The 14494-nt window shown below is 42.7% G+C and overlaps 1 protein-coding gene across 3 annotated transcripts in view; it reads right to left on the bottom strand.

The window, feature by feature from the left end:
- OCRL (OCRL inositol polyphosphate-5-phosphatase) overlaps positions 1-14494 on the bottom strand; it is a 72401-nt gene that overhangs the window by 42760 nt on the left and 15147 nt on the right. Inside the window, exons 1-4 of one of the 3 annotated variants that reach the window (XM_058658316.1) lie at positions 12244-12467; positions 11898-11968; positions 7487-7566; positions 6835-6873 (exon numbers count right to left, since the gene is read on the bottom strand). In XM_058658316.1, the coding sequence (XP_058514299.1) occupies positions 6835-6873; positions 7487-7566; positions 11898-11968; positions 12244-12282 (229 nt within the window). In that variant the 5' untranslated portion in view covers positions 12283-12467. Of the gene's footprint in view, positions 1-6834; positions 6874-7486; positions 7567-11897; positions 11969-12243; positions 12468-14494 lie in introns of those variants that run through there. The other 2 variants (XM_058658317.1, XM_058658318.1) reach the window with 2 other exon arrangements.

The following is a 14494-nucleotide window of genomic DNA, read 5'->3' as shown; positions in this document are numbered from 1 at the left end:
CCAGTCCATTTTCCTTAGTGTTGCTTATCTTTAACACATTTGTTCATTCTTATTTATTTGAAAGCTACAGTGACTGACTGTAAAAGAGACATAGCTTCCATTGCTGGCTCATTCCCCAGATGTTCCCAATATCTTGAGCTAGGCAAGGCTCACTCCAGGAGCCACAAATTCCATCCAGGTCTCCCAAATGGTTTGCAGGAACCCAGTGCTTCAGCCATCGCCTGCTGCCTCCAGGTGCATGAACATAATGCAGGATAGGAAGCAGAGGCACAACTTGAACACCAACATTCTGATATGGGATGTGGGCATCCCAAGCAGAGGCTTAATGTGCCATGCCATGATGCCACTCCTAATTATAAATTTCTGATTGCCCACCTCAATTGTGCCTTCTATCTTGGCAAGCAATCTTAAGTTTCTACAGTCTAGTCATTCCCTACAACTATCTGTAACAACTATTTCATACCTTCTCATTTATCCTCAAATTCTGGATCTCCTTCACAAGGCCTCTCCTTCCAAGCAGACTGCTCTGCCTTTGACTTTAGAGGACAAGAAGCTGCCACATGGAAAGCTACCTCTGTTTGTGCACATCCCTTCCTTTCCTGCTGGATACAAGGAAATTTCCTCCTATCAAGGCCAACTTCACGGGGTCTCCGTTGTGGCAAAGCAACTTAAGCTGCCACTTGTGACATGAGCATTTCATATCCAAATGTGGTTTCAAGTCATGGCTGCCTGTGTCTGAGTTAGTTCCCTGCCAACGAGCTGGGAAGCAGTGAAGAATGTCTTAAATCCCTGCTACCCATGTGGGAGCTGTGGATGGAGACCCTGGCTCCTGGCTTCTGCCTGGCCCAGACCTGGCTCGTGTAGCTATTGGCCTGGTTATTGGTAGCCATTTGCAGAGTAATCTAGCAGATAGAAGATTCTTTCTCTTTTTCTGTCACTCTGCCTTTCAAAGGAGTAAATGAACGAATTAATCTTTAAAAACAACAAAAAAGGTACTCTACACTGAATCAGAATTATGATTAAATGGTCTTACATTTGCAATCATTTCGTAAACACACTCTCCTCAATAACTTTTTTAAAGATTTATTTATTTTTATTGGGAAGGAGGCAGATTCACAGAGAGGAGAGACAGCAAAATTTTCCAGCCACTGGTTCACTCCCTAAATGGACACAATGGCCAGAGCTGAACCAAACTGAAGCCAGGAGCCAAGAAGCAGGAGGTTCTTCCTGGTCCAACATGTGGGTGCAGGGTCCCATGACTTTGGCTCATTCTTTGTTGCCCTCCCAGGCCACAGGCAGGAAGCTGGATGGGAAGTGGAACAGGCAGGACAAGAACTGGCACTTATATGGGATGCTGCACTTACAGGTAGAGGATTAGCCAACTGAGCCATTGTGCTACTCACGCTCCCTTTCCAATATCTTTAGTCTTTCCCTTTTACAGGCTATTCCCTACCAGCATGGAATCTTGTTCTAAGTCCTTCATATCTGAAAACCAAAACTCTTCCTGGACTCATGTTTTTTTCCAACTCTAGTCCATCTCTATAAACCACCTCAAACACACACTTAAGCTTTCTTTAGAAAACACAGTCACTACTTGTTCACCTCCCATTCTCTTTCATCTACTTCAATATGACTTCCACAGCCACTATCCCTCTGAAATTGCTCTGCTAAATCGCCAGTAACCTCTATATTATTAAATACAATGGATTATCTTCAGCCATTTTATTCAACCTATCAGCAGAAATCAACAGTGAATCACTTCTCAAAATAATTTCTCCCAAGGGTTTCTAGAGAGCAGATTCATCTAATTTTGCTCCTTCTCTGTCATTGTTAATTTTTAGTAGCATCGCTCCCTCTATACGTCTAAGAGTTCTTCAAGTTCAATCCTAAATATTTTGCTTATTCTATATCAGCATTATCCAATAGGATTTTCTGTGATAATGGGTATGTTCTATAATGCATGGTCCAATATGACAGCCGAAAGCCAACTACATGTCTCTGATGAGCATTTGGAATTTTACTACTGTGACTGAGGAACTGAAACAGGCACATTTAGGTAGTGGGTACTGTATTGAGTATCACAACTTCCAATGTAATCACATCACCTCTCACGGCATCAAACACCATCTATGCGCTAGTGGCCCAGGCCTTACATTCTGAGCTTCCGATACACACATTCCACTGACAACTGATCATCTGCACTCAACCATCTCAAAGAAATCCGAAGCTCAACACGACTGAAACTGAAGTCATGACCCTCCCGCAAAGGAAAACTCTTTTCCTGCAGTTATCCAATGGTACCACCATCCACATTCATGTCACAGAGACTCGCCCTTGACATTCCTCTCATTCCTTACATCCAAACCAATTCCTATTAATGATACCTCCAAACACATGAAGCAAATCTCTCTGCTGATGTCAATTTCTATTTGCGTCAGAGTTTCTAACTTATACTATGAAAACAGCTTCCTCCAGATAGTCTCTCTGCTTATATGCAGATTTTGAGTGTATCGAAGGAAATCCTTCCTATTCTTTACCTTTTAAATCAAGAAATCCAGATTCAATACTATGGCTTACAAAATTCTGCTAGATGTGGCCCTAGCCTGTGTTTCCTTGGTGCCCAAGCCCTGTTTCAGGAACTCTACCTTTTCTTTCACTTCAAAGGAATTGTCAAGATACTTCCCACCTTCAGGATTTACAGTTCCCTTTATCTGGATTATTCTACTCTCCTTCTCCTTCACCTGTCTCTTACTTAGGTCCACTAGTCTCAGTTCACATGTCACTTATTCAAGATAGTCTTCCATGATCACTCTGCCTAATTTACTCACCACTCTTATGACCCGAGAAAGCAATGGAGAATAGTCCACATCCTTGGAACCCTGCACAAATGTGGGAGACCTGGAAGAAGCTCCTGACTTCCGATTTTTAACTGGCCCAGCTCTGGACATTGTGGCCATTTACGGAGTCAACCAGCAGACGGAAGATCTGCTTTCCATGAAAGGCAGAGTTAGAGGGAGAGAGAGAGAGGGAGAGAGAGAGAGAGAGAGAGAGAGAGAGAGAGAGAGAGAGAGAGAGATTGATTCTCTATCTGCTGGTTCATTCCCCTAATGGCTACAACAGCCAGAGCTGAGTCAATCCAAGTACAATCCAGGGGCCTCTTCTGGGTCTCCCACACGGGTACAGGGTCCCAAGCCTTTGGGCCGTCCTCTGCTGCTTTCCCAGGCCACAAGCAGGGAGCTGGATGGGAAGTGGAGTAGCCAGGACACAAACCGGCACTCATATGAGATGCCAGCACTTGCAGGCTGAGGATCAGCCAGTTGTGCCATGACAGCTGCCCCTAAAATAAATGAATCTTTGAAAAAGAGAAATGTTTTGTACTTCCTGATAGCAGCTAGAAAAACTGTACCTTATCAAAGTCTTTGTCCTGCATTAAAATGAATCACAACTCTATTCTGTTTTTTGCCATGTCCTTAGAGCGAAGCAGGGTACCTGGCACATAAAAGGCATTCCTAGTTTTACAAAATGAATCAGTGGGTTATAGCCCTCTATGTGACACTACTATCAAACAGCACAGAAATAAAACTCAAAGCAACAACAACCTTACATAGACTGCTTCCTGTTGACTCTGTAGCACTAATTGCCATGCCCTGCAAACAGACAGCACTTACCAAATATTTGTTGAACAATGAATTAGGGAGAGCGTAATATCAGGAAATGAGTACCACATAGGCTATCACTAGGTCAAATAAGGAAGATATAACCATCTCTATAGATATTAAAAAAACAGTTGATAAAATTCAGTATATTCATAAGTATACACAAGCTTGAAATAAACACAGCTCATTCATTTTTTTAAATAACAATCCGTTAAACAAATAGATAATAATATTCTTAAACAGTAAAACATCACTTAAGGAGTTAAATAAGATCATCACCATTATTCAACATTTGTTCTAAAATTCTCATTGGTGCAGTAGAATGGGAAGCAAAGCCAACAGTTACAGCTACCAAAAAGGAGACATCATGATTATCTGAAGATGATTAAGGCCATTTACCGATACGAAAAAACAGCAAATAATAATGAAAATAAATTTCTGTGAAGTTGTTGGATAAAATAAACAAATGCTGTTCTGCATACTAACAACACATGACTAGAAGTTAACAGAAAATAAGTTCTACACTAAATACAGCAAATAAATGGAATCCACCACAATAAATTTTACCTACAAAAAGTGACAAGACTATAAATCTTAGGGACATAAAAAGACAATGTGAATAAATAGGAGAAATACACCATGTTCCTTGGCAGTGTCTTAATTTTGTGAAGAAGCTTATCTAATTAGAATTTAACACATAACTATGGTGAAATAGTGGTAATTAAAAATTGTGTTCTCAAATAATTTTAAATGACATGAGAAAATGTCACAATGTAATGTTAAATAGAAATGTAAGACAAAAACGCTAATGAGGCAGCAGGTGTTTGGCATAGCAGTTAGGATGCTGTCTGGGATGCCCACATCACATATTACAGTACTTAGGTTCTGGTCCTATCTCTGTCCTGATTCTTGCTTTCTGTTAATGTGCACCCTTGGAAACAATGTGTGATGTCCCAAGTCCTTGGGCCCCTGCCCACCCACACAGGAAACCCAGACGAAGTTCCTAGCTCCTGGCTTTAGCTTGTCCCAGCACCAATTGGCAGGGCTGTTGTCTCTCTCTGTGTGCCTGTCACACCCCACCCACTCAAAACACACACACCCCTGCCTTTCAAGTAATAAATTAATTTTAATTAGGCATTTTAAAACCCTACATATGAGGATTCCAATTATGTAAAAAAATTTTTTAAAAGACTAGAGAAAAATTCAACAAAATGGTAACTACAGTGGTAACCTCTAGATTACAAAAGAAAAAACTGAATTCTATTTTTTTACTTATTTCTTTAGGATTTATTTATTTTTATTGGAAAGGCAGATTTGAGAGAAGGAGAGAGAGAAAGATCTTTCATTCACAGGTTCATTCCCCATGTAGCCACAACAGTCAGAGCTGAACTGATCCAAAGCCAGGAGCTAGGAGCTTCCTCCAAGTTTCCAATGTGGGTGCAGGGTCCCAAGGCTTTGGGCCATTCTTTGCTCCCATTCCTAGCCACAAGCAGGGAGCTGCAAGTGACATGAGCAGCCGGAACATGAACAGGCACCCATATGGGATGCTGACACCTGAAGGAAGAAGATTAACCAATTGAGCCATTGTGCTGGGCCCAAATTTGATACTTTAAACTTGTCTGAACGTAAGACTTAGATATAATAAACATGTATTATCTCTACAGTCAGAAAAGATTAGCCTAGAAGTATTTAGTACCAAAATACAAGTATACTTAGTACCAATATACACTAAAGCTAGGTCGGCCTGACAAACGCAGGGTCTTCCTCATACAAACTATGTGCTCTAAAGGCATACAAAGACCAAGATAAAATCTGATTGACCAAGGAACAGATATAACAAAGGATTTTATTCATGTCCCTATTTTTTTCCCTACGATCCAAGGCTTGAACTCTGCACATAGCAACACATAGCAATATCTATGTAGGGGGAGGTTATAAGAACATCAATACTGTGAACCAGGTGTTTATAAGAGAAAAGGCACAGTTCAATTTAATCTTTCAGCTTTTGATCAAAAATCTTTCCACCCCCCCTCCAAAAAAACAAGACATTACTGTATCTTATTTCAGCAGCAATGTCCGTTTCTGCAGAAATGCTCGCATGCTGCTTTTTTGTATGTTTTTTTTTTTTTTACTAAGCACAATAAAATATAGACATTATTTTCTCCTTTGGTTAGTTGTTGAGTTTACCTAGATTTCCAGCATCAACTTTTAAGACTTTCAAAATCCATGAGTGTGGAGAGGAAAAAAAAAAAAACAACTCAAAGTAGAAAAAGCCTACGTAAATCACTTGGCGCAAATCAAAGTGCCAACGGCAGCAAATGTGTTTAAACAAAATTACGTATAACCCATAGCTCCAAGGTAAGTGCCAAGTTCCACTCATCTGAGGACTCAATCAGGAGATAAGGCGACCTGTCTGTTCTAGATTCATGTGGTCAGATGCTCTTTCCCATAGCAACCACACAGCAGTCACGTAGCAGTCCAGTCCCCATTTTTCCTCCTCATAACACAGTATAATCAGATGATAAACAAAGAACAGCTTGCACAGAAAGTCCATGACAATTTGTCTCAACAGATAAAAATAAAAGAACTGAAATCAGTGAGAAGGAAGACCATGTTCTTGCTGAGAAAAAGGATGCCTTGAAGGGGATACGGCTTAAGTAAAACACCAAAATCAGTTTAAGATAGAGAAGGAATACCTAGACAGGCAACTTAAGGAGCTGTGCAGTCTCCCCAGATAATAAAACAAATAAAGGAGAACACCATGGATTAATACACAAAAATTAAAAAGTAGAGAATAAAGCTTATAACAGTGTTCAAAGAAATCACTCATATCCGTTATGTGCCTTAGACATATTACTATTACCCTTCCTACAATGACCAAGTCCATACCAATGATTTCAGTAATAACAGTATTTTAAGTTCAGCATTAGAGCACCAGGTCATATTGTTAATACGCATAAAGATTCTTACCAGTTACCTGCTTTTTCTTAGACATGGCTCAACATGTCAAGTATTTTGACAATGCTAATTTGTATGGCTCTTTCCAGGGGAAAAAAAAAGAGAGAGACTACAGAATAAGAGGGCAAAAGAAAAGCTGTGCTCCCAAAATGTGTCTTGAATCTATAGTGTATTCAAGTAAATATTTGCTAAGTGAAAGGCAACTTGGAGAGATACTCACTGTTTGCAGCTATGTCAATCAAAAGAGTTTCTTCGGCTTCTGAAGAAGTGAGAAAGAGAACCAATCAGGGGGGTCAGGGGAAGCACATTCTTTCCAAGCAAAACAAGTATAAGCTTAACTGAGAAATTGTTTTTCCAGGTCACTACCACTAGGTCTCAGAACACATTTATGCATCCTTCGTAGAAGTGGCCATTTCTTTTATCAGTTAAAATGTCTACATCCCTCATGGGCATGCCTGGTTTAGTTCCCTACTCTGGCTACTGACTCCAGCAGCCTGCCAATGAAGATCCTAGGAGGTGGCAGTGACAGCTCAAATAATTAGGTTCCTGACACTGACATGAGAGGTCCGGATGGCATTCCCAGCTCCTGTCTCCGATCCCAGCCAGCTCTGGCCTCTGCAGGGATCTGGGGAGTCAATCCATGGATGGTAGCTCACTCTGTCTCTCTGAATACAACCCTTCAGCACATTTTGAAAAAGCATACATCATATCAATGCTAGATTAGCAATGCTATCTTTTTACATAAAGGATAATAAATATGTTATTTCATTCTACATACAGGGATAAACTAAAATGTATATGGTATTACACAATGCAAGAATGATCAAAGTGGGGAAAACACATAAAACTAGCTAAGGAATGAAAGCTAGTACCTTGAACACATCTGAAGTGGCTATTTATAGGAATGATATCTTGAACATGCTGTTCCTTCTCATACAACTGGATTATTAACCTAGGAAACAGAAGAACGTATCACTGATTGGCTACTGAAAAACAAAATATTTCACAGAAACACAACCCAAACCAGAAGGACTTAGCTACCTTGTTACACTAATTTATCCAGTCTGTATCTGTACTTATTAAACTTGTTGCATCTAATACCCCAAATTTGAGCCTGACAGATAGATACTGCTCTACTTCTAAAAGGATATTGGTAGTGAACAACACATGAAGAACATGTCTCTAGTTTCTGTCCTAAAACCAGCTTACAATCATAACAGTGTATGCACATCCTATTAACAGCTAAACATAAACTCCATGAGAAAAGAAACTATAATTCTGTCTTTATAACACCATTCCTAAAACCAAGCACAGTGGTTGGGCACGTACTCATGTGTATGAAGTCAGTCAAAGAATTATAAAATTCAGACATCAGTGTTCTGCTTATATTCCCATGAGTTTTATCAAACATAGTCTATCTCCTCAAACAGGCACACAGGCTCATGACGGAATGAGAGAGGGTACCCAGCCACCTGGATTAGTCAAAATATAACCCTACTGACCAACAAGGCAGCACATAGCACCATCAGATCGCCTTTATACCCTTTCTGTCCTCTGGTCTCCAATTTCATGCTGATATTTCTACATGACTGAACATGGCTTCCAAATATGAAATGCAAGACTTCTAAATCCACATGTGTTCCTGAAATACTGTCTTATTCATTACTTAATCACAGTGACCCAGAACATACCAGTAAATAAACATTCTCAACATCAACTAGCTTCCCCAAAGTCAATGACTCTTCAAGTGGTTCCTTTTCCCAGCAATATTATTTTCTTTCCAAGAACTGGATCAAATACTGCTTTCTCTGTGAAGCTTTCCTCTATAACCCCTAGTAGAACCAGAAGCTTCATCGCTTTGCTTACCCGTCTAATAAAACATAAACTCTATTAATAGTTCCCCTCACTGATTTGAGCTCCTCGAAAGCAAAGACTCTATCATATTGTTTTGCCTAATAAATGCTCAGTAAATACTGGAGGAATAAGAGAACTAGCTTAATTAAACTATGAGTAGAGGCAAGAATTTCTAAATATCAGCTTTTGCTAAAGTATATTTTCTTTCAATTCTTTAAAAATGTATTTACTTTCATTTTATTTACAAGGCAGGGAGACAGAGAGTGTGCCCTTCTATTTGCTTATTCACTCCCCAAATGCCTGCAACATCAAGAGCTGGGCCAGTTGAAGGTAGGATACTGGAAACCAAACCTAGGTTTTCTATGTGGGTGGCAGTGACCCATACTCCAACTTCCAGGAAGCTAGATAGGAAAGTGCAGTAGCTGAGACTTGAACAAAGAACAGTGATATGGGATGCAATTGTCCCAAGTGGTAGTCCCAATCGCCCACCCTATCCATCCAACTTCTGATACTAAAAATGTCATTGCTTCGAAGTGTCTGATTTCATGTTGTTGTCTTTTTAGATGGGCTGTTTTTCTTTTTTTTTTTTTTTTTTTTTTTGATATCCTTCAAATCAAACTTGGAAAAGGACAAGGAGTAGTGAGTTACTGCTTACAGAAGAACTAAGGGAAATAAAGTATCAATGTTGTTTTCTGCTCTAATCCCATTTGCCTTATTTGAAGTGGTTTGCATTTTAAGTTGATTATAGGGATGTGGGGCCAGACCCCTTTCAACCCGAAAAGCTCAGGAGTTGTCCAAACACTCACAAGCTACACAAAAGGCTGAGAAAGCAAGGGTCAAGAAGAAAGAGCTTACTTTAAGGAAAATGAAAACAAACTACCATAATCTTGAAATCTGTGGAACAGAAATTGTGCTGAATGTTAGCAGTAAAGTTTTGATTGTATTGTGCAAGAATACTTCAAAAAGTTCACAGAAAAATGGAACGAAGAATTCACTGAAGCAAAAAAGTGAAATCCACACATTTTTATTTCATGTTTCCACAAGCTTTTTGAAGTTCCCTCATAGATGTCTCCAGGAAATGATTTTTTTAAAAATTCCCAAAGTAATTCTGAGATATGATATATAGCTTCAGATCTGAGTTACGGTATTTCTTAACTGTGCCTCAATTTCTGTATCTATGAAAGCTGAATGATGATGATAACTCTCACACAAGTGTTAAATGAACTAATTAATGCAAAGCACTTAAAACAGTACCTGGAATTAACTATCAATTGTTACTATACCCCCATATCTTATATAAAATTAGAAAACAAGAATTTGATTTCTCTACAAAAAGCCAGAAGAGCTGCGATCACCTAGTTACAAAGTTTCAGTACTGGGGCCAGGGAGATGACTGCTTAATCCTCCACCTGCATTCCAAAAGGGCACTGGTTCACGCCCCACTGCTCTGCTTCCCATCCAGCTCCTTGCTTGTGGCCTGGGAAAGCAGCAGAGGACAGCCCAAAGCCTTGGAACCCTGCACCTGTATGGGAGATCTAGAAGAGAGAGGCTCCTCGCACCTGGCTTTGGATCAGCTCAGCTGTGGCTGTTGCGGCCATTTGGGGAGTGAACCAGTGCATGGAAGATTTTCCTGTCTTTCCTTTCTCTAAGTCTGCCTTTCCAATGAAAATAAGTACACATTTTTTAAAAATGTTCTGGTATAAGGGCCAGAAAACATAAGATATCGATCACAAGGCCAACAGCATACTCTTATTCTCCTTATGTACTCAACCGAGAGATGAGATCCTGGGTTGTGGTCATCTCAACCACACAGCTATTGTTAACAATCCTCATAATTTTGTTTTTGCAGAAAAGGAAACTAAGGCACAAAAATTCACAGGTATGTTCAAGGGCCAGATCTCTCCATTTGATCCTTAGCCTTTGAAAGTTGGTAGTGATATTCTACTTTTCCATTCACTTTTCTGTTGAATTTAGTCTCATCAAACTGGCCTTCCCTGGCTTGATGAAATCTGGAGAAAATGGTGTGAATCTCCCACATCAGTGGGATGGAGCCAGCAGCACTTAGGGAAAAGCTACTTTACAGAACCTGTTGATGTCCAGGCAGAGTAAAAGCAGGTTATGCCTGTGAGAATGTTTACTGTACAAATCAGACAACGTGGATGTAGAGAATCCAAGTAGAACTGAGGAGTGGGTGCTCAGCCTAATAGTTAAGACACGCCCTATCAGAGTTCCTGGGACAGAATACTGGTTCCATTCCTGATTCCAGCTTCCTGCTCATGACGCACACCATTGGAGACTATTGGTTATTCATGTAGGAGTCCTGGATTGAATTCCCAGCTTCCCCATGGCCCAGCCCAGGCTATTGCAGGCATTTGAGGAATGAAGCAGCAGATAAACACTGCATTTCTTCTTCTCCTTTTTTAATCAGTCTTGTCTGCTGCTCAAATAATAAACCAACACTTAAAAATTTCAAGGAAGAGCAAAAAAATGATTTTTAAGTCAAGACCCAATGTCGGGAGACAGCCAGACTCAAGTGATCAACAATTTTAAGCCAGAAGGAAACCTGATGTCCAAACACCAGTGAAAAACTAAAGGAAGTAGCTTGGGCATCCAGGGACCTGGGACCTACACTGTGAAATCGTCACCATGAATACTTTTAGGATGCACCATCAGTGGCACGTCAATCAGCTTGGCAGCCATGGTGACAGCTTGTCAAAATAATCTTTTGATCAATCCATTCAACAGTATTTATTGAGCACTTATGTCCAAGGAAGAGTAGAAAGTAATACACACTGATTTTAAAAATGCCTATTTATTTTTTACCCATTTGATTACTTGTTGTTTCCAACACTTAATTGCAGCAGTTTCTGGCCTACACCAGCTACAACTGAATTGATGAATATGCCTTTAAGCAAGTGGAATAAGGCGGGGGAGGTTGGGGAGACTGGAGGAACCAGTTGAATGAAGTTAGGAAATGACAAGTCTGTATTAGCAGTGAAGCATTTCTATGGCACTTTTCCTTTTTGTAAGTCACTTTGGCATTTATTATTCCCCCACTTAAAACCTGTGTAAGTTACATATTACAAAGGCTGAAAGGTAAGCAATTAATGTTTTTATTCCACTGGTGAGGAAAGTAAGGCCCAGAAAGCTTTATTGGCTTGCCCAAGATTACACAATCCATTCAGTCACTGGTCCAGGAACTAAGAACCCAGGCTTCTTGGTTCCCCGCCCATGGAGTGCCTTCACTGAGCCCCACTGCCACGCACAATCTGGTGGCTTGGGAGCTGGAGACCAGGGGCACTGTCACTTCACACCTAGGCCAGAACCTGTTGCCCTTGCGGTGGGAAGGGAGAGGGTGGCTCCTTGCAGTTCAGGGTTGGGAGGCAACAGCAGGCTCCCCTCCGCCGTGGGAATCAGGTGGTTACTTACTCATACTGCCCATTCCTCTGTGCCAGGGTCAGGGCGCAGGGCTCGCGGAGAGGACCCTTCATCTCCATACCCTCCACAGTATGCAGGCACTAGTCAAGGGTCTCCTGTAGACGCGCAGTCGGGGATGGTGCGTGGTGCAGAGCGCAGGGAGTCTCCGGCCGGTTGGCCGCCCTCCCCCGTGCCCCCAAGCTTAGCCTCCCGCAGTGGTGCTCCTCGCGGCCTCTGGGCTCCGAGATTCCCCCCCACCCTCCCCCGCCGAGCTCCGCAGTCCACCCAGAACCCCAGCCCCCAGCCCCCACCCTCTGCCGCCTCCCTTCCCCCAACTCCCCCTTCTCTCGGCGGATACGGCAAGGGGCTGGGCTCCGACCGGGAGCGGCGGCTCCATCCCGGCGGCCTCCGAGCTCTGTGGGGCTGCGGGACTGCGGACAGATCCGATGACACTGCCTAGCCGCGTCCTGACACCCACCCGCCTGGGCTAGGCGCTCGGCGCCGGACTCTGGGAGCCAGGAGCCGGGAGCTGGGAGCCGGGAATGGAGAACCTGATCCAAGAGAGAGCGGCGCCTCGCACCTCCTCCAGTTTTCCAGGCCGCCGCAGATTCCGCCTCCTCTGGCCAAGCAGTGGAACTGCCGCCACACACCCGACGGACTGCGGCCACTCCAGCACCGTCTTAATTTTAAATGCATCCTGAGACAGCCGAATTACGCCTAGATCCTTAAATTGTCGCAGAAGCAAAATACTGCCATACCTATGAAATAGCTCACACGTGTTGGCCCAATAAAGATCCTCATCCTGGGCCTGGCAGTGTGGCCTAGAGGCTAAAGTCCTCGCCTTGAAAGCCCCAGGATCCCATATGGGTGCCGGTTCTAATCCTGGCAGCACCACTTCCCCTCCAGCTCCCTGCTTGTAGCCTGGGAAAGCAGTGGAGGACAGCCCAAGGCTTTGGGACCCTGCACCCGCGTGGGAGACCTGGAAGAGGTTCCAGGTTCCCGGCATCGGATCGGCGCGCACCGGCCCGTTGCGGCTCACTTGGGGAGTGAAACATCGGATGAAAGATCTTCCTCTCTGTCTCTCCTCCTCTCTGTATATCCGGCTTTCCAATAACAATAAATCTTTAAAAAAAATCCTCTTCCTGCAGTCAAAAAATGTTTGTTAGGGTTACAGTGTATCCTTGTTGGCTAGCCTTCCTCACTTTTCCTCACCCCCCCCCCAACTCCTTTTAAGATTTATTTATCTATTTGAAAGACATAATGACACACTCACGTGGAGACACAGATTTTCCATCTGCTGATTCATTCTCTAAATGTCCTGAAGCCCAGAGTCTGAAAATCAATCCAACCTCCCACACTGGTAACAGTGGCCATCATTCACTACTTCCCCAGGCACCTTAGCAGGGAGCTGGATCAGAGGAGCAGCCGGGCTCTGCACCTGCTGGCCAGGCATTGCAGCGGCTGCTTAACCCAGTACACCACAATATTAGCACCTTGTCTATCTCTTAAATTGGAAACTTCTCCAGAACTGCAGTGGAGTGCAAGAGAGATCACACTGGACCCAAGCGTAGGATGTTACGAGGAGTCCTTATTTCCCAAGCTTGGTGACAGTAGCTCCTGCTACACTCCAGGAGCCACTGCACCAAGTTGCCCAAAGTCGGGTTTTTAAACTCTCATCCTCCAATCAGATTGAGAGCCACGCAATACAAAGTTTCCATGTGCAGGAGGCAGGAAGGCAGTTACCACAGCCCAAAGTTTTCCTGTAGCTATCCTAATCTAGTATACTAGCAGGCAGGAGGGGCCAGGTGCACCAAGCTTGGAGCCTGGGGAGTGATTTCCGTGCTGACAATTGTCCTGAATGGTGCAGAAGGCAGGAGGAGCAGGGTGCACGCAAGGAGCCTAGGAAACTGAATTCATGCATTCAATTAACATGAATGATGTGAGCGGAGGTAGGAATGGCGGGGACATTGACCACTATCAATTAGCCTGTCAAGCAGGTGCTAGCCATCAACCGCTGCACCCCATTACAAAACCTAGACTTTTGGTCATCCTTTGAGCCTCCTTCAATTCACTTTTAATCACACAGTGTCCAAATGTCTATATCCCTAGCCAAACCGCTTCCTTCTTGTACTTACTCACTGATAATGAGAACTGTGACAGGACAACTGACCATTATTTCACATAGTCAATGGGGACCGAAAGCTCAAAGCCATCAGTTCGCTTCCCTTTCCTCATATCTGTCTCCAGTGAATCAACAGACCTGCTTAACATTTTCTTGGGAGTGCTTTTTAAATTCCTTGTTCCTTCTCCAGTCATAGTCAGCACTTTACTGTAAGCCCTCATGATATCCTATTGAGGTTACTGTGCTTCCCCCAAATAAATCCTGTTGGCTTTAATCTCTGCTTTGACCTTCTTACTTTCTAGCAACTATAAAACTATTCTTCGTAACACTATGTCTCCTTTGAACAAAAGATTCAATTCTTTATCTGAAATGCAAAATGACACAGGTCAAGAGTTTGCTTCCATCGGCTGGTTCACCCCCTGAATCACTGGGACAGCTAGATTTGGACCAGGCCAAATTCAGGAACCAGGAACTCTGTTCTGGCCTC

Source organism: Ochotona princeps, chromosome X (genome assembly GCF_030435755.1).
Source record: "Ochotona princeps isolate mOchPri1 chromosome X, mOchPri1.hap1, whole genome shotgun sequence".
NCBI classification, from domain to species: Eukaryota; Metazoa; Chordata; class Mammalia; order Lagomorpha; family Ochotonidae; genus Ochotona; species Ochotona princeps.
Note: the sequence above shows the minus strand (reverse complement) of the source record. Positions and strands in the feature narration are given on the sequence as shown.